Source organism: Microdochium trichocladiopsis, assembly GCF_020744255.1.
Source record: "Microdochium trichocladiopsis strain MPI-CAGE-CH-0230 chromosome Unknown B0I36scaffold_3, whole genome shotgun sequence".
NCBI classification, from domain to species: Eukaryota; Fungi; Ascomycota; class Sordariomycetes; order Xylariales; family Microdochiaceae; genus Microdochium; species Microdochium trichocladiopsis.
In genome coordinates, this window is record NW_025763546.1 from 4,320,515 (window position 1) to 4,345,004 (window position 24,490).

The window sequence follows — 24,490 nt, forward strand, 5'->3', positions numbered from 1 at the left end:
CCGTGGAACTGTGCCAAGAACTGTGGGACTGCGCAGTCCCAGTAGGAACTGCGCAGTGCGCCGATAGAACTGACAGTTCCAAGGCACGGCAACACAGTTCACGATGAAGGACAAAGGATATATAGAGCCAGAAGGATTTCCTTGTAGACAGTCATTACCTTTGTACTTCAGCGATCAATCTAAGTATCAGTTTCACCCACACTTGAACTAGTCACTCAATTGCCGAGACTGATATCTCTTCCAAGAGACACGAACGACAACCCAGAGAGAGAACGACAGCAGAGTGTTAGTTGTTATTGCACAGGCTTTACCTATCTTGCGGAACAGCAACCCCAGCGCCCTGCCAGACGGTTGACCCCGGAGGCAGGATCGTGACAAGACGCAGACTCGAGATCGAGGCGTGTCGGAAGCTACAAGAGCAGCAAACTTCGACTCCCCCGGAGGCGATAACCGAGCTCTGCTACTATCGGAGCTATTTTAACCGGATACGCTATGATGCTGACTATCTTTGGCCCAGTTTGGCTCCATTGTCATCAAGGGCATGGGCTTCTCAACGCTTGACACCTTGCTAGTACAAATGATCGGCACCTGTTTCCAGCATTTCTTTGTCATCACAGGAATGCTGGTATCAACGTATGTCCCCAAGTCCAGGACGATCATTATGGCATGGCACATGTTTGTGTCAATCATCGGGGCTGCTATGATTCGTCAGATACCTGCTGAGCATCAGTGGGCCTGATTCTTTGGATCAACTCTCGTATAAAGCTGAGCATTTCTTCCCTATTGCGGGCTCTCCTTGTGCAGTGTCACAAATATCTTGAAACCGGAGAAACCTCGACTGTAGCGAGCCACCATGGCCATCACAACCAGCGCCGCGAACGGCACCACCAAGATGCCTGTCAAGACTCGCGAGGTGCAGAACCATCACATGGACTCGCAAGTCTGGAACAACTTGCCCCTGCGCTCTGACGACATTGTTATTTTGACCTACGGCAAATCAGACACCACTGTAAGTCCTTCCACCATCACGCGTCCAGACCATCGGGGGATCTAACCACAGCATACACAGTGGGTCCAGCAAATCGTTGGTCAACTCACACATCAGGGCGATGCGAGCCTCGCCCCAAACCTCGTATCGCCGTGGGTCGATCTGCGCCGCTTCCCGAAGGAGGTCATGCACGGCATGCTCGCGGCCCAGACACACCGGCGCTTCATGAAGAGCCACTTGCCCCTGGACGCGCTCGTCCGGAACCCAGACGTCAAGTACATCTTCATCGCCCGCGATGGCCGCGACATGGTCTGGAGCACGCACCATCACTTCACCAACGCGACCCCGGCGTTCTGGCACCTCATCAACGAGACGCCCGGCCGCGCGGGCCTGCCCTACCAGCCGCCCAGCAGCGCCAACCCGCGGGACCTGCTCGTCGACCTGGTCGAGGATGACTCGCGGGGCAGCCTGCCATGGCCGTTCTGGAGCCACACCCGGCAGTGGTGGGAGGCCCGGGACCAGCCGAACCTGCTGCTCGTGCACTTCAACGACCTCAAGAAGGACCTCGCGGGCGAGATGCGCCGGATCGCCGACTTCCTCGAGGTGCCGCAGATGAGCGAGCAGCAATGGGCCGACGCCGTCGAGCACTGCACGTTCCAGTGGATGAAGGAGCACGCCGAGATGTCGAGCCCGCCACAGGCGGATCAGTCTATCACATCCGCACGTTGACCTTGAGTTCAGTGTAATTGATTTGTGTGTTATATTAGTATCAGGATCGCATGAGCTTCGTGACACAACAAGGAAACTGGCAGGGCGATATCTGAGCCGAGGCTTGATTCTTGAGGAGCTAGATTACCAGCAAGAGTAGGGGGAAGAATACGGCTCCAGTTGACAAGGGCCGTAGAGCTTTATGTCTGGCAAGGCTAAGTTACGCTTGTAACGAAGCAGCGCTCTCTTCATCTTCTGTTGAGACGCCGACGGCCGTTCCTCGTCGTGGGCTTCGCCAGCAGACTGACTAAGAGAGCTACACCTGCAACGGCTGTGAAAAAGCCAAATACTCCACGGAAATCATAGAGATATGCTTGGAGAATCTGCTCCTTGGTATCGCTATCATCCGGAAGCAGGGAGAGTTCAGCGATGTAACTCTCACTGTGGATGCAATGTGATGAATTTCGTGAGTCGACGTCCGCCCCAAGATCTGAGCCGGGGTCAGGTCCGGCAAGCCCGGGCGAGAAGTGGCAGATCCCCTGCCGAAGCTGTAAACACCCCTTTGTAGGAAGTCTTCGGCCACGTCGTCAAAGTCCTCGAGGTTGAGGATGATTAAATGTGCTCCTGCAGCTCGCGCGAGGTTCTGGGCTATCGCTAGCAAGAACCCAGCGCCGCCCTCGGCTTTCCGTCCCGGGAAACGGATATGGGCTGTGTCGCGTAAGAACCGTCGACCACCAGTCTTCTGGTTATCCGTCGTTGATGGAGCCAAAAGTGCTAGCACCGAAAACCACAGAACACGTCGGATCTTGTAAGCCTCGCGGATACCAGACCCGCTGCCTGTGTTGGCCACCTCTTCCGTGTCGGCAATCCTTCGATGCTCAAGATCAACAAGTTTCGTGCCGAGCTTGAACTTTGTATCCTTGAAAAGTGTCAGTGCAAGTTCTTCACGTTGACTCGATGCAGCCAATATGTCATATCATGCGAGGTGGTAAACGAGAGTGGTTTTTCACCTGCATGGCGACCTCGTTGCACTACGACCAAATGTTCCTATCAAATCCGCCTCGGTGCCAGAGCAGGGCAGCCAGAGTGGCTGGTTGAACTAAACGTCATGCTCCAACCAGGCCTTCACGGTCACTTTTTCGCATGCCGATCAACTATAGGCGTGATATCCGTTGCGAGTAATAATTAGCAGATCTAACACTCCCGTCCTCCACCATTGGCAGTAGAAATCACTTGATCGTGTGCAGTGCGCGACTCGCCAGCCTATCTGCTTCCTGGTTCTTGTCCCTAGTAACATGCCAAAATATAACCTCTACCTTATGGTCGTTCAGCTCCTCTACCAGTTTGTTGAGTCTATCGAACAGTGCGAGATTTGCTACCGGCTTGCCTGTCGAGGTCCTGTAGCCATTCTTTTTCCATCGGGACGCCCACTCGGTCATACCTTTGACCAGGTATTCCGAATCCGCCTTGATGACCACCTGATGGAGGGTTTCCTCGCCGAATCCTTGCCTCTGTATTTGCAGTGCCTGCTGAAGCCCCAAGATGCCGGCATTCAGCTCTGCAATCTGGCTTGTTGCTTTTGTGTCTTTCAGCATCAAACTAGTACTGATATTGTGAGGAGAATTTTTCCCAACGAAGACGCCTACGGCTGCAGATGCGTAAGGTGTACCGTTGTTATGACAAGCACCATCAACGGCGATGACTATGCAGTCGAGGTGAGCTGGCAGTGCGCCGCAGTCTGCGCATGGATCGGCATCGTCGCATGCCACATAGGTCCACAGGTCGTCGTCATGATGGATTTCAATCTGATCAAGGACCTTGTCGGTGTACCTAAGACTGGGCACAAATCTCCGATCCTCTGCCCACTGTCGTATGTGTTCGATAGCGGCGGAGTGCTCGTCTCTTCCCATAGTGTTGCGAATGTGTGGAGTTAACTCTGAGTCACAGGAATTCGGTTGTGGAGTCTCGGAGGAAGTGGGCGAGATAGATAGTGCGGTTGTGCTTGGTGATGGGGAGGCGTCCTGACTGATCCGGAAACAAGCTCAACGATGGCTCCCGAGGTTGACCTGATATCGAAGTTTTCCAAGAGCAGATTTCATCTCCGAACCACTCTACGTCAGACACCAACGGGCCATTGTATCTAGAAACAACGCAAAAGCGAGGTGGATTCACTGTTGCTGACGTGGCAAGTGGTGATTCGATAGCAACTTATGCACAAAAGGTCTTGGACGATGCACTTGTGCGAAAGCTTCGAATTCACCTCAAGCTGGTAGTATTGAATCTGTGCGAGCTTGCATGTTGTAAGGCAACCAATCGAGTCGGATGTTTGCCGCGTGGCGTGCAGAAGCTGAAGCAGGCTGCAATAGACTGTCCGAAATAGTGAGACAACTCGACTTCCGACTGGTACGTAATGACTGTGAAAAGCATGAGGTGAGTACACTACCGGAATTCACTGCATTTCACGGCAGGGATGACCACATTGCCAGGTTTCGCCATCACACCCACACGGACAGTTTCATGCAGCCACGACCATTTCGGGAACTTCCACGTCGCACCACGTGGGGTACGGCAACCGAGACGCGACCCATTAATCCAGTAAAATCGGTCACAAGCATGCTGCAGCGGTCTCTTGGGTACCGATTCTTGTATGCACAAGTAAGCTCGAAGGCTTAGCCAGTTTGCCAGCTACTGGGGCAGAACAGGAGCTCACCACATTCTGGCCCCGCAGCTCACCGCACGACTAGAGCGCGCGTGGCCGCATCGGAAAGGTGGATGGGCGGAGTGTAACATTGACTCTGAGGCCGGTGGTAGTCCGCTATGGCATACTGCCAAGGTCATTCTGGTGAGGTAGGAGTGCTGTTTCGCGAACGGGACTGTTCCCATTGGTTGCGGCGCAGCGGGCCGCAGACATTTTGCTGCCTTGCAAGGATCACCTTGGGGTGACTCTGCAGCTAGCTCATCGTGTCCATAAGCAGCAGCGAGACGGCGACCTCGCGGCAGCAGTGGCGGCCGCCCCGCGCGTTGCTCGCACCCAACAAACCAGGAGAGAACGCATCGCTGGCGCCCTTCTACGTCTGTCCGCCTTTTCTGAACGACACAGTATATCCTCTGCCGGCAGGAAGCTCCATGGTGAATGGTCGTATCACGTTCTGGCATACCAGGCGAAGTCATAATGCTTGCACTCGTTCGCATCTGCTCCTCGTGTGGCCCAGTTTCCTGACCGGTCGCATGCATAGAAGGAAGACCAACCACCCGCATAGTTTGAGTTACGCGCCGTGGCGTCCGTGTGTACTTACTGTGAGCTAATAATCTCTAGCTGTACTTATTAGTATTGGACTCAAATGCTGCGAAAGCCTTGCTGAAGCTTTCAATCCGCGTCACGCAGTGTTTGAACCATGCGAACCCTGTGTATGCAGCTCGCACCACAAGTTGCGCTGAAGGTACGCACCTCCAGATCGGCGCTGGGAGAGATGAGCTGCTTTATAAAGATCATAATATCCTTGGATGCTGTCAGCCGTACCCGCAGCCTTATGTAATCTTCGGTCCCGATCTTCTCGGCGCGACCCCGCATGGGTACTTCGGCCGTTTGTTCCATTTCACCTGTCGATCCTTTTGTTAGGCTGCTACAGCTAGCTACAACGATCTATTAAATTCATATTCAAAGATGACCGCACCTTCAAGCAACGGACACACAATGTCGGACCTAAATTACCACGCGATGCTTACCACAGCACCACTCGACATCACTTGCATCGATGACGTCGCGGCCGACTTATCCACTCCCTTCGACTACCTGACGAACAGCGGCACTAACGCAGATAACGCCGAATGCCGGGCCCCCGCCGATGGGCATGGTACCTGACAGCTGGTAGTACTGACTTGACACTGGGAAGGGCCCTTGGGCTCTGACTGCCAGAACTGACATATTGCCAGTCAAGTCTCCCATAGCTCCCCCTTGAAGGGTCAACCTTCTACACCGATATACTTGACACCATTTCAGTCAAGTATATCACGTAGATAGGGTTCACAATCAATCATCATTATATTATTGTAACTGCCAGTTCTGACACTCTCATTGACAGCTGTGACACTGGGAACCCTAGCACGTTCTCGGAACTGTTAAAGACGCGATCGATAGGGGCTATGACGTCCTTCTCCTAGAGGACGGGTGTGAGGTAGGGGAGGCAGACATTAATAGCTCTGTAATGAAGAGCGTGTGGTTAGAGGGCGGCATCGCCGGCTGCGTCGCTCGCATTGATGATATCGTAAGAGCATTAGGCGTAACTTCTTAATTGTAGCAAGCTAAGGCTATCTTCTTCGCCCTAGACTAGTAGTACCTTCACTGATGTGTAGTGTACCTAGCTAGAGGTAGCATTCATCGACGGAATCGTTCCTGTGTCGCACTCAGTCCACCGGAGCAACCAAGCCAGTCCCCAGCCATCTATTAAATCGGAGTGCTTTGGGGCCGGCCCTTGGATGATCAAGCCGTCAAGCCCGCTTAGCTCGTCCGCTCTTGGCATGAGGGGCGCCGACTCCCGCGATTGGCTTCATGAGGGGCATCACCCCCAATGATTGTCCTTGGCTTGCTAGGTTTGGGGCTGCATGGACCACTCACCCTGCTATGAAAGCGACTCCGTTAGCGACCTGCCTGATAGTGGCTAGCACCGGCCTTCACCCGGCGCTATTTTAGTTACCCGCACCTAGCGCCTGGTGTTAGGCCTTGGCCATCAACACCCGCAGTCGCGCCTCGCTAAGCCACCAATCATAACGGCGGGATTGGAGCCCGTGCTTCTGCACCGGGACTAATTACCAGGAACATCCACCAGCCAGCGGCAGGCATGCTTGGCGCGCGCGCATCTGCATGCTGTAACACAACACCAAGTCCTATAGTTATCACGATTTGGAAGCAATTGGGAGTTGCTCAAGCACGTTTGGGAGAGTGAAGTATCATGCCAGGTACACCTGTAGGGGCTTTGGTGCCGCTGTTTTGCCGTGTAATCATGGTCACGTCCAGATCGATGAGACGACGAGAACGCCTTCGGGATCTTCCGCCATCCATCGGCGGATCCGACCTCAGTGGGCAATACTTGGCTCTCTTACATATCCTATTGATGCAACCTTCCTGTCCTAGACAACATGGGCCCATAACCGGGGTTTCGGGCCAGCCGTTCGACAGGTTGAACCAAGGGTCAATCCATTGGGGCGCCTTAGCTGCGCGAATACAGCTTCGCCCAAGAAAACGTCGAAGCGAGTCCGGTACGAGGAGATCGCTGCATTACTGAAAATATATGTATACAAGTAAGATCGAGTAGTAAGCCTCTCGCTCACTCCCACCACCCTCACCGCAACCGCCACGTCCCCTCGCCCGCTCAGCCTTCCTAAAACTACGCGCTGTCTCTACTGCCCACCCGTAAGCATTACCCTCCCTTGCTGGCCGTCACATCACCCTAACAGCTACGCTAGTTAGTCGACATGGGGCTACGCTCTGTTCTTGTTACTATCGCTTTGATCGTAGCTCTGGCCGGTACCATAACGCCCGCGAGCGCTGCGACCAATACAATATGTGCCCTCGACAGATGGGGCTCCGGAGTATACCGTTGGGATGAGGGGAGCTGGTCATGGCAGTGGATCGGGGGCACCGCAGACGGCATCTGGGGTGGCCGCCTAGGTTTGTTCGCGACCAACCCGGACAACAAAGAGCTCTGGAAATACAATGGCCAGCCTGGCTCCTGGCAACGGATCGGTGGTGGAGGCGTAAGGTTTGCTGTCACCGAGGCGACAATCTATGGGGTTGCAACAGACGGCCGTAGCACCTGGCGATGGAATGGTGGGGTCGACGACTGGTCGTATGTCGGCGAGGGCAAAGCCCTTGTTGCTGGTGGCTGGGACTCGGTATATTCGTGTATACAAGACAACATAGTTGAGGTTTACAAGGGGGGACGACATGGGATGAGATAGCCAACAAAGTCCCGAGTTGTGCGGTTGGTGGAGACGGCGAACTCTACACCGTGGGCAGCGACCGCCAGTCGACTTGGACCTTTCGGGACTGGCAGTGGCAGAGGATCGGTCAAGGCGCCGAAAAGGTCTGGGCTGGTGGATACGCAATGGTCTCGACGGTCAAGGATGCCATGTATCGCCACCTTTCGGGTACGCACTGGAACGTTATCGGCGGCGGCTCAGACGAAGTTGCTATTTCCGACTACCATATCTATTCCAGATACGGGGACACGATCTATCGCTATTCGGGGAATTCCGGGACCAACTGGGACGTTCTCCCTAACATTAGTCCCAGGACCATTACACCGTGCCCTTAAACGCACGCAACAGTCCTATTGCGCTGCAGTTGGCTACTGGGAGGGAGAGTGGCGTGTGACGACCCGACCAACAGGTCGCAGGATCAGGCCAAGGACAAGAGCGGATCATGCACGCGGGGCAGGCACACCCAAGGTTTCTTATGTAATTAAGCACCCTTATGTCAGCAGGGATGAATATGTGGGATCACGACATATCCAGGCAGATCCTCGAAGGATATGTTGGATCGCAACATATCCCAACATATCCCAACATATCCAAAGGACCACGATGAAGGACAAAGGATACATAGGTCATGGAGGATCTCCTTGTAAACAGTCATTACCTTTGTACTTCAGCGATCAATCTAAGTATCAGTTTCACCCACACTTGAACTAGTCACTCAATTGCCGAGACTGGTATCTCTTCCAAGAGACACGAACGACAACCCAAAGAGAGAACGACAGCAGAGTGTTAGTTGATCTTGCGCAGGCTTTACCTATCTGCAGAACAGCAACCCCAGCGCCCTGCCAGACGGTTGACCCCGGAGGCAGGATCGTGACAAGGAGCTGCAGGGGAAGCGGTCGACGGAAAACGTAGGGAAGCATTTTATGCATTTCGGGAACGGGAGGGAGAACTTTATCGAGGTATACACAATCGTAGAGTAGATTGGAGAGGGGAGGACAGTGATGGATTAACAACAAAGGAACAAGTGATGACGTGACGCCCGGGCCATATATAATCTATAGCGCACCCTATACCTATTCGGCGGCTTCCCGTAAGTATGACAACATCAGCACTAGGTCTCATTGGCCTGGCAGCGCCCCAGTCGTCGGTTCCACCGAAGCGAGCCACGGGTCGTCTGTGAGTAGTTAGTGCTTACCGCAGCCTACGAGACGGCTCTCGGTCCTGCCGTGGTCCCCGAGGGCTTCCCGCAAACCGCAAGTGTTGTGGCCGGGTGTTTCACTCGGCTGGTTGCAGAGAGGCTGTCGCCCACGTGTGGCATAGTTACCCTCCGTATTAGTGTGCTATCTCCCAGCGCAGCCTTGTGCGAAATGAGGCTGCTTATCCAAGCTAGGAAGTGTAGCCGGCTGACATCAGCAAATATACGAAGGGTGCGGGGACGGCCCTCGGCGGTGCAGGTTGGTGCTTCGCAGGGCTGAGAAAGCCTCGAGTATGCTGGCGTTTGCACTCTGTCCGAGTCGGCGATTGGTCCTACCTAAACGAGAGCCGGCTCTATTCTGGGGTGATCCACGTCGACCTTATCTACGTTGCTAACCTTAGCATCAGCGGCTCGCAAATATTGGAGCACTTGGTACACCAGGGCTGAGGCTCTCCGCAAAGCCATGATTGGCGCAGGTTTTTCTCCGACAAGAGATCCGACGGGAGGTCCGAGCTCTTGCAGATCAAGAGATAGCCCCAGCGCAGTGGGGGCCGTGTGGATTTGCCGCAGCGGTGGAAGTCAGCAGTTTGATTAGTATCTGCAGATCTAACGGCATGTGAGATGACGTGCAGCACGAAGATCTAGCTCGTAGCTGAGATCAGTCATTTCCTTCGGGAGCAGCCGTTCTATGCCGAAGCGGGGTTACACCTGCTGTCGACACATAAGTGATCGGAGTTCTGTAATCCTGCTTATTGTCTATCAACCTCTCCCCACTATATCCGATATGCCCGTGAGGCTGCCGTAACCTCTTTTGTGGGTCATAATTCCAGGACTCATTCTATGACGACCCCGGCTATTGAGATACTTCTCGCCATGCTTGAGATGCACCAGAAGCTAGTTGTTCCAGCTTAGCACAAATACTCGTGGCAAGTAGAAGCAGGGGCTCTTCGTGATACAAAGATCGCTGATTCTGATACGCGTGTGAGTGTCGCTGATTATGCCGGCTTTATGGCCAATGGGTCGATTTTGTCACTACAGCCTGCTGGGCACTCCGGTCGTACACTGGCAGCGGCAAGCAGCGTTCTGACTGCGGAGCCGTCAAATCAACACCCTGCGGGTGAGCTCCATGGCTTGCCATATATATCAGCGTATGTGCCATGAGTTTGAGGCCGGGCAAGCTTCGTGACAAACACGGCGCATCGGTCTCTTCGAAGGTGACTCTTCGGGGCATCTGCAGCGGCCATTAGATATTGATCGTCGACGGCGGACCACGAACGCGTAGATATCACGCACAATGTTTGCACAGCTACTGTGTTGAACTCTTGCACGTTCATCACATAGGGGCAGGAAGCTGCTGTCCTTCGCCAGGCTTCTTGCCTAATCACGTTTCACGCGGTGTTGATGCAAACTGATTGATGTCCAGAAGGCATAGGGTTTGATCATTCTGAAAGTATGTGAGATGGAGTTATCATGGCAAAACACGAAAACTTTCCACCAACCCGCCCCCACCGCATTAGTTTCCAAATATACGATATCAAAATGACGACACCCGCAGATGTCGACCTGCTTTCCGCGTCATCCGAGGTGGGATCACGAAAGGAACTAGATTAGACATCCGTGCGCTTCTCCTCGATGCTAACGGTCGGGTTGATCTCGTCGCCGTGGATGCGCTTCTCAACGGCCGCGGTGGCCCTGTTGTTGAGCTCATCGCTCTCGAACACTATTGGCGAGGGGAAGAAAAAGCAGTTAGCATTGATACCGAGACAGCGTTTCAACATAGCCTTGCAAGCCAGGAAGCGAGCCAGCAGGCAGGCGGAAAGTATATCACTGCAGAATGACTTACGGAAAGCAAGCTCCTCGAGGGTGCGGCCCTGGGTCTCCGGGTACAGGAAGAACACGATGATGCCCTCAAACGCAATCCAGCCACAATAGATGGCCATGTACTTCCAGCCAATGGCGGTGAGGGCGTACGGGTTGACGTTGTTGGAGAAGAAGAGGCCGCACTTGCCGAACATCTGCTGGATGCCGATACCGCGGTTGCGCTGTCCGTAGGGCCAGAGCTCGAGCAGGTAGGCTATTGAGAAGGAGAAAGCGATGTGTCAGTAACCGTGGTCGTGTCATAGGAACGAGGGGAGATCGAATCAGGCCAAGAGACTTACTGTAGGTCAGGGCGTTGTTGCCGATGTTGTAGGTGGGCTGCCAGGAGAAGTAGAAGAACAGAGCCGCAATGCCCGCCGAGGGGTTGGTCGTGTTGTTGTCCTTGGCGACCTGGAGGCTGTAGAAAGAGACCGTCATGCCGATATAGACCAGGAGCATGAGACCAGCGGACGTCATAAAGGCGATGCGGCGCTTGAACCTCGTGACGTAGATGGCGATGATGACAGCGGTGAGCAGGGACCAGCACTGGTTGGCGATGTTGATACGGGTCTTAGCGTAGGAGTTGGTGTAGCCCATCATCTCGTAGAGCAGGTTCGAGTAGTAGGACAGGAGGGAGTTACCAGACAGCTGGGTGAAGAGACCAAGGAAGATGGAGACGACGGTGCGGCGGCGCATTCCAGGTGCGGAGACGACGGACCACCATGTCTGCTTGGCGCTCTCCATCTCGAGCTTGATCGTAGTCCGGATCTGCTCCATCTCAGCCTTGACGAGCAGCGAGTCGGCATCGCCCTCGCCGTGGTACTTGACCAAGATCGCCATGGCCTTATCGTCGCGGTCCTTGCTGACCAGCCAACGTGGGCTTTCAGGGAGGAGGCTGTGTTTCCGTTAGCAAGATATTGTGAAAGAAGAGAGGGACATCAAAGTCGCTCGAGGAGACTCACAAGACAGTGGCAACCTGCAAGACTGACGGCGCGATCTGGAGGAGAGACGGGAGTCTCCAGGCCCAGTCGCCATCGATCGTAACCGTACCCAGGGCGATGCCAGCAGCAAGGATGGCGCCCAGGAAGTAGGAAGCATTGAAGAACGACGTCAGAATAGCACGCTCCTTGGGGTGGGCCAGTTCTCCGATCAAGGCTGAGCCGCCGATAATGGCAAAGAGAATGCCGACACCCAGGATTATACGCGCAATAATGTACATAGCGACTGCACAGATTGGTTCAACCTGTCTGGCCTCACACAATTGGCCCGGCTCTGGGTACGGGAGCGGGACTTACCGTGCTGGGCGAAACCCTGGATAAGAGCGCCAACCATCATAATAAGAGATCCAGACATGATAGACCACCGGCGACCGAATTTGTTGTTCAGCCAGGGGGCGATAGGGACGGCGAAGATGGTACCGAGCTGGTAGCAGGCGTTCATGAAGCCCAAAAGGCTGGGGTTAATATCGACCTTATTGGTCTTGGGATTAATGTAGCCGTCGCCAAAGTCTGCATCACCACCACCAGTCAGCATTGCGCGGGATTGTGCGCAAACAAAGGAAGCAACCCACATCTGTTAAACGTGTCCGAGTACTGCAGCGTGTTGAGCAGCTGCGAGTCGAAGCCCGAGGTGATCTCGACACCCATGCAGCAGATGAAGAGCCACACGTACATAACGCGCAAGTTGGGCTTCTTGTACCACGGCGCCTTGTCCTCTTCGACGAGGCGGGTGACGATGGGGTCGGCCGTGTGGCCCATGGTCTTGTTGGAGGCCATGATAGCGGTCGCGCAGCAGCGATGGCGAGACTGTCTTGTCGAATGTCGGTGGACTCGCGCGAGCTGGAGGAGACCTGGGATGTCAAGAAGAGTAGCAGCAGCTGCCCCGGACTAAGTAGCAGACAGCGAAGCCCTCAATCGGGTAAGTACCCTCGCATGATTCCTGTCATCCACGCACATACCCCGGACCCCAGACCTGGGGCCGACCCCGGGAGCTGGAAAGCCCGTGGGGGACCCGGTTCGACAGTTTATCCAGAAGCCGGACGCCGGGACCATTGGCCTAGCTTGTTCAAGCTTGGCATGCCGGGAGTATGAATCCCCAGCCGCTCAGGGACTCGGAAAAGTGGTGCCACGACAGGTCACTCACTCGCCACGTCGCGGCCACACGCAAAAAGGCACCAGCGCGTCCGTCTCTCTGCTCGTAAGGGCATTGGCTGGAGACGGCCCGACTAGCCAAGGCCCTCTTGGAAAGCTTGCAGCCTCTTGGCCCCTGCTCGGCCGCGGCTTGTCCTCGCCGAGGTCCTGGCTGGCCAACTGCATGCAACAACCCGGATGAAGGCTACCAGCCTGTCCGACTTTGCCCATTTCCGGCCGTCCAACATGCACATCACAGAGTCGCGTATTGCCGGTCGGCCCAGCCGGGTCCGGATCCGAGCTGGGTCTTCCATTGATGGTCCGCTGGCCAGAGCTGACAGCCCAGACAGCGCAACGGATGGACAGTCCCTGGAGCCAAGACCCTGCCTAAGCCGCCAAGCAGCCAGTAATAAGCTCACGAGTGTTTGGGGTAAGCCAGGCTTTGGCCCCCCAATCCGGCAACTTGCATATCCTGCGCGCCTGTTGAGCTCCTCCATCCTTCAATGTAATGGGAATCATGATGGGTGTTTTCCAAACGACGAGGTGCCGAGCGGCCCGGTGGCTGAAGTGGGATTCGGCTTCGGAGAGCCATGAGCGCGAGGACGAAGGCAAGGTCGCAACAAGCGACTAGCATGGACCACGTTGCTTTCACGCGGTTTGGAGGACAACGCCGACTGGATCAGACAGAGCGTCTCGCAATGCCCACTGGGCTGCAGCATCATGGATATTGCATCGCCAACTACATGCAAAGATTAAACATAGCAGTCTGAAGGGGGTAGTGCAGTAGCGTTGCGCCCTAGTACTCAAATTGTGTGCACCCCAGCATGACGCCTCACGACAGGACCTGCCTAGTATTTGTGTGCATGCTCGGCGTAAGCCGGGGATATATTAGCAAGTCCGCATAAGCGAGATATGCAAATATGCAAGCTACCCCAGGTCGTCTAGCTGCTCGACGAAGCCCCTGGAAGCATTAGGTTAAAGACGGACCCAGCCGGCTGGCCGGACAGTCAGTCCGACTGTCGTCAGCTATATGTATAGCTCTGAGCGAATTAAAAGACTAAGTAAGGGAGCGAGGCATCATAGACACAATTATCATGACCGAAGGAAGACTACGAGGCTTCACGCCGGCAATGCATAAAGACCTAACGCGCTCTAGTCCAATCACTTATCTGCATCGAACCGATATCTTGATTCTTCCCCGAGGCGCAACTATCAAGCGGCTAGCATAGCAATAGCTCGGCTAACCTTTGCGACAGACACTCTAGACCAAAAGCAAGTCGATTAAACCTGCATGTAGCTACCTTCTTATCACTCTTTACAACGGAGCATCCGCATCTTAACCTAAGCTATACACAGTCCCACAGGGCCCGATAAAGCGTTGGAGATTAGGATACAGGCCATGAATCGGGCTTGACTTCAGCCTCAGTTAGGAACTAACCTCAAATCTAAGTCCGCTAGAGTTATGCGACAGCCGTGGTTTGCCGTGCGGTAAAACCGTCAATGAGATCCAGCAGACGGCCACGGAGACAAGCCCACGTGGCTTGCTGCATGGCGCCACAATAAGCGCTGGCATAGAAAAGTCTCCGAGACACCCATGAGGTCTTTGTTACTTGCCTAGCCCTTTCGTGCTTCATCTATGCGTCTGCCATTGGGAGCGCGTTTCTGAGGTCGATTTCATTAAAATATCTGCCTCGTCCGCTATGCATCACAAAGCCCGAGCTCAAGAAAGCACGTTCGCACCGACCTTGCAAGACAAGGAGCTCCCTGTTCCTGTTTGTGACGACTTCAATTTCTTGGCGATGACCACTGCAAGACAGCTGCTGACCATGTGACTAAGCGATGTGGAGCCTCTAGCGCCTGGACTGTCGGTCCGGAGCTCCCGTGCTATTTTATCTCCGAGATTACCTGACTGGACGACTTTAGGTGAGGCAATGTATTTTACGAACTATGCTCAGAGGGCACGCCATATTGGACGTCGCAAGATGAGGTTTTGGTACTCAAGACGACTGGCCCCAATAAGGTGCTTTGTATCGTCCGCATTTGGGCGTCGGTGAAGTGGATGTGACAGGAAGCATTCTTGAGAAGGGTCGCTCGAACTTTATCTGCAAGCACAAAATATTAATAGGTCGTTGCATCCTTTGCAAGCGATGGTTTCCTCGTATATAAATCCGAGTGAACAGCTTCGTGACAAGGATTGCTCTTCGGTTACCACTTGTGGCGGGTTGGCACATCGTGGCTTGCACAGCAGGGTGTCACGATCCGATCTCCGGGGTCAACCGTCTGATCGGCGCGGCGGGGTTTATGTTCTGAATAAGGCAGATAGCAACCTCATGCAATACTGACTCCGTGCTTGTCGTGTCTCGGGGGTTGTCGTTCGTGTCTCTTGCGAGATATCACACTCGGATCAATTGAGTGACTAGGTCAAGTGAAGGGTGAGGGTGATACTTAGATTGATCGCTGAAGTACAAAGGTAATGACTGTCTACAAGGAAATCCTTCTGGCTCTATATATCCTTTGTCCTTCATCGTGAACTGTGTTGCCGTGCCTTGGAACTGTCAGTTCTATCGGCGCACTGCGCAGTTCCTACTGGGACTGCGCAGTCCCACAGTTCTTGGCACAGTTCCACGGTCTTGGCGTGGTCCTGTCCTGGATGACTCATCATGGTGGCTTAGGTAATGTTTCTTGGACCCGCGTGCATGACCTGCCCTTGTCCCTGGCCCGATCTTGCGACCTGTTGGTCGGGTCGTCACATCATTCCCCTCCTCCCTAGTCGCTGTCCTCAGCGCCACATATAGGTGAGACCATCCCCGCTGGTCGTGCGTCTCCCTTTTCTTCCTCATGGCTAACCATGTCTCCCGGTCGCGTCAACAAGCGTCAATCGCGACAAGTCGTCCAAGAACGCTCCTCCCTCGCCCTGGCTTCTGAGAAGTTTGGCATCGACATCATGCCGTGTTCCCGTTGTCACCGTCTCCGTCAGACATGCCGTGCTGCGTCCGCGAAAAGCTCGCGATGCGTGGGCTGTCTGCGCGCCAACGTGCCGTGCGACGGAATTTGGGTAGCGCCGACCTTGAATCGTGTGATCGCCGAGGACGATCGTCTGAAAGCTCGGGAAAAGGAGGCCGAGGCGGACCTGTCTGCGGCTCATCAAGCGCTGAACGAAGCGATGGCTCGTCTGACGCGGCTGCGCAAGCAGCGGTCCGTCCTGAAATCGAAAGGCCTTGACTTGGTTTCCCGTGGTTTGTCCTCACTGGACGAGTTGGAGGAGGTCGAGCGTGAGGAGGGCCAGGCGGTGGGCGATCTTCTGGCCCTAGGGGTCCCTGACGTGATCGACTGGAGTTCGGTGTTCCCGACTTCTCCCGATGTTGTTCCGTCGGATACGCTGCCCGTTCCTGGTCCAGGGGATCAGGCTCTCCCTGGGGAAACCAGTAGGGGCTAGTTTGGTGGGTGTTTCCCTCGTTCCTTATCTTGATGTAGTGGTATGCTTCCGAAAGGTCGAGTGGGGTGAATTCTCTTTGGATGGTAGCGGTTTTGACTGCCATTTGTCCTTGGTACTCCCGTCGCGTCCAGTTCCATGGTTGTTCTTGGAAGCTCTGTGGTCGGTTTTCCCATTCGCGAAGGAGTTCCTTGCAGTTCGTGAGGTTCTCCCTGGGTTCCCAAGTGTTTTCCGAGTCGTCATAGTCCTTCCATTTGATGAGGTACTCCCTGGTGTCTTTGCTGACGCGGTCGTCTAGAATTTTCTCGACTTCGTATTCTTGGTCGGGTTCGACCTCAAGTTGTGTTTCGAGCTCAGCGTCGGCTGGTGCTGGCTCGAGGAGGGAGGTGTGGAAAACCGGGTGTATCCGCATGGTCTTTGGTAGTGAGAGTTCACAATTAAGTGGTCCCAGTACCTTCTTGACGGCGAATGGTCCGATTTTTTTGAAATCCAGTTTGTTGCTTGGGCGTTTGGTTTTGATGTTTTTGCGGAGCAAATAGACTTTATCCCCCTCCTTATAGGCTGGTCCCTTCAGCCTGTGCTTGTCGTATTGTGCCTTCTGCTTGTCTTTGGGGTTTTTGAGCATGGCCCGAAGCTTTTCTTGGAGTTTCGTGAGGTTCTGTGCTTCGACGAATGCTTCCGGCACTTGTGAGTCCGCAAGGGCTGAGGGTTCCGTGGGTTCGTAACCCTTGTTGGCGAAGAATGGGCTTACTCCCATGTCTTGGTTCGCCGATGTGTTGTACGCGATCTGGGCTGTGGGTAGGTGTTCGACCCAGTCGTTCTGTTTTTGGTTGATGAAGATGCGTAGGTACGTTTCGATGTTCTGGTTCATGCGTTCTGTTTGCCCGTCCGTTTGCGGGTGAAACGCCGTGGACATGTTGTGTTTGATCCCTAGCTGCTTCATCAGGTCCTTCCAGAAGTGTGACGTGAAGAGCTTGTCTCTGTCTGTTACGAGGTTTTCTGGGAGTCCGTGGTGTGCGATGACTTCTCTTTTGACTATCCAAGCGAGTTGCTTGGTCGTCATCGCTTCTCTACATGGCACGAACAGTGCGTACTTCGTGAGTCTGTCGGTGACTACCAGGATGCTGTCGTAGGCGGTTTGGTAGGCGGGATCTTTGGACTTAGGTAGCTTGACGATGAAGTCCATGGAGATTGCCTTCCACGCTCTATCGGGTGGTGCGATAGTCATGAGTTCTCCGTACGGTTTGTGCCGTGATGCCTTGGCTTTGGCGCACATGACGCAGTTGTTGACGACTTTTTGGACAGCTTCCTTGAGTCCCCGGAAGTCGAACTGCTTGCGCGTTCGTTGGATTGTTTTATATACCCCCTGATGTCCGCTGAGCGGGTGTTCATGGATGGTTCGGATGAGCTCGTCCCGGACCTTGGGTGGTACATATCTTTTCCCTCTGTATTTGAGTACTCCTTTGTCGATCCTGGAGGTGTCGTATCGCGGGTCATCCGCGTGGGTTTGTCTGATTTCGTCCATGTCGTTGAGAGTTGCGTGTACGACGAGTCGTTGGAGGTCTCGGTTCCAGTTGTCGACGCTGAGTGCTGCGGCGATTCGCAGCGTGCCGTCCTCGTGTTGTCTCAGGATTGGGTGACTACTGTTTGCTGTCCCCTCGTGCTTGGGGTATCTGCTGAGGGCGTCCGCCCTGGCGTTACTGGACCCTTTGCGGTAGTGAATGACAAAGTCATACTGCGCTAGCTTTTCGTACCATCGCGAGAGTCTCTCACTCATGGTAAGGTCCTTTGTGGTGGTGAAGTCCTTTAGGTTGTGGTGGTCCGACCAGACTTGGATCTGGTGCGGGGACCCTAGTAGATAGGCTCTCCATTCTCGAAGCGCGGTGACGATTGCGAGTAGTTCTTTCTCTCCAACTGTGTAGTTGAGTTCTGGTCCGGAGAATGTTTTGGACAGAAAGGCGACGGGGTGCAGCCGTCCCTTTTCGTCCCGTTGGCCCAGTTGTGCTCCCATTGCGTACTTCGAGGCGTCGCACTCTACCTCGAAGGGGAGTTCCGGGTTTGGCATCCACAGGATAGGGTGGCTGAGGATGATCTGGATGAGTTTGTCGAACGCCTCCTGTTGCTCCTTTGTCCATCTGAACGGGTAATCCTTCTTAGTAAGGTCGTTCAGGGGTTTTGCGTGGTCACTGTAGTGTTCGACAAAGATTCGGTAGTAATTGGTAAATCCCAGGAAGCTGCGCACCTCCGTGACTGTCGTAGGGATCTCCCAGTTGCGGAGTGCATCGGTCTTGCTGGTCTGCATATGCACTTGCCCGGGGGTGATGGTGTATCCGACGAAGTCGATTTTCTCTTGGTTGAACTTGCTCTTCTTGGGGTTGACGAGGAGCTGTAGTTCCCGGAACTTGTCGAGTACCTTCCGTACGTGCTGGACGTGGTCTTCGTAATTTTCGGAGTAAATGAGGATGTCGTCAAGGTAGACGACAACGAAGATGTCGATGAATTCTCGGAGGATTTCGTTCATCATGGTTTGGAAGGTTGCGGGTGCGTTCGTGAGTCCAAAAGGCATGACGAGGTACTCGTAGTGCCCGGCTTCCGAACGAAACGCGGTTTTCCACTCGTGGCCCTCCTTGATTCGGATGAAGTTGTAGGCGTCCGGCATGTCAAGGCTGGTGAAGACTTTGGCTTTGAATAGTCGGTCCCTGAGTGTCGAGATCAAGGGTAGTGGGTAACGGTTCTTGATGGTGTCCTCGTTGAGTTTCCTGTAGTCCACGCAGAGTCGCTTTTTCCCGTCCTTCTTTGGTACGAATAGGATGGGGAATCCGGCAGGTGATTGAGATGGCCGGATAAATTGTTTCCTCAGCATGTCCTTGACATACTGCTTGAGGGTCTCGCTTTCTGCGGGGTTGAGTTTGTAGGTTCTCATGAAATTAGGCTCCTTGCCTTCCTTGAGGTTGATCTCATGGTCCCACTTCGAGTGTGGTGGCAGTCCTCGGTCGTTCTTGAATCCGAAGACGTCGATGTAGTCATGGTAGTCGCTGGGTACTCCTTCTAGTACGTCCATGACAATGGCTTCCCGGATGCTGTGTATCGTGGGTTGCCAGTGGAGTTGGATGCTGTCTTCCCATACGATTGTGGGGTTGCTGCTCCGTAGCCAGTTACTTCCCAAGATGACTTGGTTTCGTCCAATGTTGGCTATGTCGAAGGTGATGGTTTCTTGGTGTCCGGGGAACTCGACTTGTAGCGGTAGAGTTTCCCGCCGTATCCATCCGTTGTCGTAGAGCACATATGCTCCTTCAATGTTGACGAGTGTGTAGGGTCTTTCCTTGTCTTTGTAAGGGACTTCCCACTTGTTTACCCATTGTGCGTTGACATAGGTCCTGTTGGACCCACTGTCGATGAGTGCTGTGCATGGAATCCCGTTGACGACGATGTTGATTGTCGGGCTCCATTTCCCGTGGTATGGATAGGAGGACGCAAGGGTTAAGATCGGCGGGGACGAGCCTCCTTCGCCCGCCGTCGGTCTTTTTCCGCCTGGATGGTGGTTGCAGTGTACCCTCTGTCCAGTAGCCCCTCCTTCCATGCTTCCTCGATATCTTTCCATAGCGTCTTCCGTCGATCGTAGGCGCTTAGCCCAGTAGGTCGTTCGGCCGCGTCGCGGATCATGATCCCGGCTCCGCGGATCTCTGCTCGGCTGAATCCTGGAACTAGCCCATTCTGATCGATGAACGCCATGACTTCGTTGAGGTGGTCGCTGAGCTCGTCGAGGTAGTCCCGCGCGATCGTCCCTGGTTCCGCGACTCGATCCTTGAGCCCTTGGTAGACTTCCACGAAGTCCCGCTCCTGCCGAATGTCGTCGCAGATTTCATTGAGGTTCCGCGTGGTTTCGGCGAGCTGCAGGATTTCGATTTTTCGTTGTACGTGTATGAGGCAGTTGTTCGTGATGCAACGCTTTCTGCCCCTTCCTCCTAACACGCATTCTTTGGGGTATTCATACGTGTCTGCTAGTTCGTATGCTCCGTCGACGAAGGTTGGCTGCCACTCCCGTAGAACGTTTCCTGGCAGGGGGTGTGGGACTGGCGTCCCCTCCTGCCGGCGCGGGGATATTTGGTGGCGTACTTTGTCTCCGAAGTGGTGATAACATCCATCGTTGTAGCAGTATACCCATAGAATGGTGGCGTGCATTGGTTCCCAGCTTAGCATATACCGGTGGTCTCCGGGGTATGCGAGTTGTGTCTGGTACCTTCTTGCTGCGATGGCCCAGTCGAAAGGGTCATCTTTTTCCTTGAGTGGCTTGCCTTGAAACCGAATCCCGGTTTCGTAGCCGTCGATGTCGCTGCCTTCTTCGTTCTCCCAGTTCTCGTCCAGCTGGGTGTCTTCGCAGCTTCCCGGGGTTCCGGGTCTCGACTCCAGGGGGTCATGAGTTCCCTCAGTCGTTACCCATGCGTTATGCACCCTATTCCGCCAGTTGGCGAGTGCATCGGTATCTCTGAACATCCCGGTGGTGGTCCCCTCCGGGGCCGAGAGGTCGGCTGCCCGTGCGTCCCACATCTGACCGTGTTCGCCGTTGTTTCTTCGGCGGTTGGTCCGCGCTAGCTCTCGCATGGCGGCCGGCGCGTTGTCCCAGCCGAAGGTCTCTACCTCGTATCCCGTATCGTGGATTCCTCGGGGGATCTCGTCGTCTCCCGGCGGCTGGTTTTCTTTGTCGGAGTCGTTAGGCTCGCTGCTTTCTGGCTCGTCGTACTGGCTCTCCATTATCTCTGGGGAGTCGTATTCTTCGCTGCGTGCGTAAGCCAACACAAATGGCTCTACGTCATCGTCGGGTGCGTTGTTACTCTGGTTGCTCGAGTCCATTTCCCCAACGTCTTGCGGCGTCGTTGCCGATATGGTGGGCGTCCTGGGCGTCTCAGGTGTCGTTGCCTCACTGAGTGGCGGCGTCCCTTCGTTTGGTTCGCTTTCTTCTGCCACATAGCATGCTCTGATTGCTTGGGTTGGTACCGGTTTGAATGGTTTCTTGGGCTCTGTACACTTCCTTGAAAAGTGCCCTTCTTTTCCACAGTTGTAGCACAACTTCTTGTTGTCTCTCGGGGTCGCCTTCCCGATGTCCATGGGTCCCGCATGGGTGCCCGTTGCAGTGGTCTGCTGCCTAAAGGTCCTTTTGAACGTTTTCTGCATCGGCTGTCTGGGTTGATGCTGTATTTTCGTGGTGTTGCCATAGTGTCTTTCGGCGCGTCGCTCGTATAGGCGCGTGTCGTGTTTGATGGCGAGTTCGCAGTATTCGAGGAATTTGGTTGGTGGCTCCAAGTATTCCGCCATCTTGTCCTTGACTTCTTCCTTGAGCCCGCGATAGAAGCTCGAGATCTTGCTTTCTTCGGTCATGTCGAGCTGCGCGATGATGCGTCGAAAATCGGTGGCATACTCCGCAGCTGATTTGTTCTGCCTGAGCTTCTCGAGTTCCCGTTCGGCTCGTCTCTTCTCGTCGGGGTCCTGGAACAGAGATTCCAGGGCCTCCTCAAAGTTGTCGAAGGACTCGAAGATCTTCCTCGTTTCTCCTTCCATGTCTTCTGGGTCGTTCTCCAGTGCTTGGGCGAGGTGTGGCTCGAACCATCGTAGTGCTTTTCCTTCCATGAAACCGGCAGCGTGTATGATTCGGTCTTGCTCGGTTTGGAACTGGTTGATGTATTGTCGTTGATAGGCTTTGAGCTGTACCAGGAATCCCTTGAGTTTCCCAGGGGTTCCGTCGAACTTGGCGGGGGTGTTGAAACGAACGCTCCCCCCGCTGGGGGTCGCGATGATGCTGGCCGCTCCCAGGAGCGCTTGGACCTGGTTCCGGAGCTCGGCGACCATGCCCTTGTACTCCTCGGTGGTTCGGTTGAGGGCCAGGATGGCCTTGTCCTGCTTCTTGGTGTGTTCGATTGCGCCGTTGGCCCATTCTTGGAGTCTGGCCAGTTCTTCCTCAGTTGAGAGTCCGGGCTGGCTGACTTCGCCTAGTTCGTCCTCCAGGGTCCGGCCGTGGGTTGGAGTGACGGCCCGTCCTGCGGAGTCGGTTGACATGTTCGACATGGTTTATCTCTTTCTGGCGTTGCTGGCGCTCTGGAGGTACTCTTCCTCGTTCCAGTGGGTAAAGGACCGTCCGGAACAAACGTCGTCGTGGTTGATATATCGGAGGTTATGGCAGAGTTGGCAGATCTCTCCTACTTCCTTCCTGAGCTGGTGTCGATAGCAACGTCCGAGATAGACTGCTGGTTGTGCACACTCCTTGCAGCGCGCTCCCACAGGTGTTCTGTCCTGCGATGGGTTGGCGGTGCTTTGTTGGGTGTGTGCTGGGTTGTTGTTCATGACCTGTAACTGTGGTACCTGTTGTCAGTATTGCTCGGGGTGTACTTACCCGAACAAGAGCGATCAAAATGTCACGATCCGATCTCCGGGGTCAACCGTCTGATCGGCGCGGTGGGGTTTATGTTCTGGATAAGGTAGGTAGCGACCTCATGCAATACTGACTCCGTGCTTCTCGTGTTCTCGAGGGGGTTGTCGTTCGTGTCTCTTGCGAGATATCACACTCGGATCAATTGAGTGACTAGGTCAAGTGAAGGGTGAGGGTGATACTTAGATTGATCGCTGAAGTACAAAGGTAATGACTGTCTACAAGGAAATCCTTCTGGCTCTATATATCCTTTGTCCTTCATCGTGAACTGTGTTGCCGTGCCTTGGAACTGTCAGTTCTATCGGCGCACTGCGCAGTTCCTACTGGGACTGCGCAGTCCCACAGTTCTTGGCACAGTTCCACGGTCTTGGCGTGGTCCTGTCCTGGATGACTCATCATGGTGGCTTAGGTAATGTTTCTTGGACCCGCGTGCATGACCTGCCCTTGTCCCTGGCCCGATCTTGCGACCTGTTGGTCGGGTCGTCACAGATATGTGGATCGGAACATATCCAGCGATCCAAGGATATGTGGATCGGAACATATCCAGCGATCCAAGGATATGTGGATCGGAACATATCCAGCGATCCAAGGATACACCTCCTTGAAACCACGATGAAGGACAAAGGATATAATGCGAAGGATTCCCTAGATAGACAGTCATTACCTTTGTACTTCAGCGATCAATCTAAGTATCATTCTCACCCTTCACTTGACCTAGTCACTCAATTGATCCGAGTGTGATATCTCGCAAGAGACACGAACGACAACCCCCGAGACACGACAAGCACGGAGTCAGTATTGCATGAGGTTGCTATCTGCCTTATTCAGAACATAACCCCACCGCGCCGATCAGACGGTTGACCCCGGAGATCGGATCGTGACAGTAGGGCGCGGTACACGTAATATAGCGTACGTAGGAAATAGCCCACGATAAAGGGCAAAGGTCTAGGATATTTAATAGGAAGGATCCCCTAGATAGATAGTCGTTACCTTTACACTTCAGCGATTAATCTAAGTATTAGTTTTACCTACACTTAAACTAGTTACTCAATTGCCGAGACTAGTATCTCTTCTAAGAGATACGAACGATCACCTTGGATCACCACAGATCCAAGACGATCCAGGATCACTGGGGATCACCACAGATCCACGGTGATCCAGGATCGCGGCACAGGACAAGCGATCCAGAGCACGCACGATGAAGGACAAAGGATATATAGATGCGGAGGATCTCCTAGATACACAGTCACTACCTTTGTACTTCAGCGATCAATCTAAGTATCAGTTTCACCCACACTTGAACTAGTCACTCAATTGCCGAGACTGGTATCTCTTCCAAGAGACACGAACGACAACCCAGAGAGAGAACGACAGCAGAGTGTTAGTTGATCTTGCACAGGCTTTACCTATCTTGCAGAACAGCAACCCGAGCGCCCTGCCAGACGGTTGACCCCGGAGGCAGGATCGTGACACCCGACTCCCATGCCCGCTAAGACTAATTACCCATTAGTGTGCTAGTTAGCACGACTCTTGGTCAAAATCAGAGGTTAACTTGCTCGCGTGTTTGAGAACTGTCTGCCCCTTCTAGAACTTGCCTTATCGCCTAACTATCAACATCTGAATAGTATCGTTGATTTGTTTCGGACCACAGTATGGTTTCATGTAGCTTACTAGATTCGTCAAGAGAAATTTAGCTGTCATGGCGTCTCAATGGTAAAGTCGATGATGCTCCATAATTGCATTGCTTCAAAAAACAACTTGAATGAAGAAAGACATTCCC

At 54.1% G+C, this 24,490-nt stretch overlaps 4 protein-coding genes across 4 annotated transcripts; 2 read left to right on the forward strand and 2 right to left on the reverse strand.

The window, feature by feature from the left end:
• Positions 1–853: 853 nt before the first annotated feature.
• Positions 854–1,717, forward strand: B0I36DRAFT_239161 (P-loop containing nucleoside triphosphate hydrolase protein; the record flags this gene model as incomplete). The annotated part of the gene is made up of 2 exons (XM_046149670.1): positions 854–1,009; positions 1,070–1,717. 2 exons carry the CDS (start codon positions 854–856, stop codon positions 1,715–1,717), a joined length of 804 nt encoding a protein of 267 aa, XP_046016049.1.
• Positions 1,718–2,714: 997 nt separating this feature from the next.
• On the reverse strand, positions 2,715–4,001 carry B0I36DRAFT_319438 (ribonuclease H-like domain-containing protein). The gene has a single exon (XM_046153415.1). It carries the CDS (start codon positions 3,604–3,606, stop codon positions 2,926–2,928), a length of 681 nt encoding a protein of 226 aa, XP_046016050.1. The 5' UTR covers positions 3,607–4,001; the 3' UTR covers positions 2,715–2,925.
• A 2,921-nt stretch (positions 4,002–6,922) lies between these two features.
• B0I36DRAFT_319440 (uncharacterized protein) lies at positions 6,923–8,088 on the forward strand. The gene is made up of 3 exons (XM_046153416.1): positions 6,923–7,106; positions 7,160–7,598; positions 7,631–8,088. Exons 2-3 carry the CDS (start codon positions 7,169–7,171, stop codon positions 8,008–8,010), a joined length of 810 nt encoding a protein of 269 aa, XP_046016051.1. The 5' UTR covers positions 6,923–7,106; positions 7,160–7,168; the 3' UTR covers positions 8,011–8,088.
• Positions 8,089–10,288: 2,200 nt separating this feature from the next.
• On the reverse strand, positions 10,289–12,502 carry B0I36DRAFT_319443 (lactose permease; the record flags this gene model as incomplete). Its single annotated transcript, XM_046153417.1, has 6 exons — positions 10,289–10,590; positions 10,714–10,944; positions 11,030–11,622; positions 11,690–11,951; positions 12,023–12,235; positions 12,298–12,502. 6 exons carry the CDS (start codon positions 12,500–12,502, stop codon positions 10,478–10,480), a joined length of 1,617 nt encoding a protein of 538 aa, XP_046016052.1. The 3' UTR covers positions 10,289–10,477.
• Between the last annotated feature and the right edge of the window lie 11,988 nt (positions 12,503–24,490).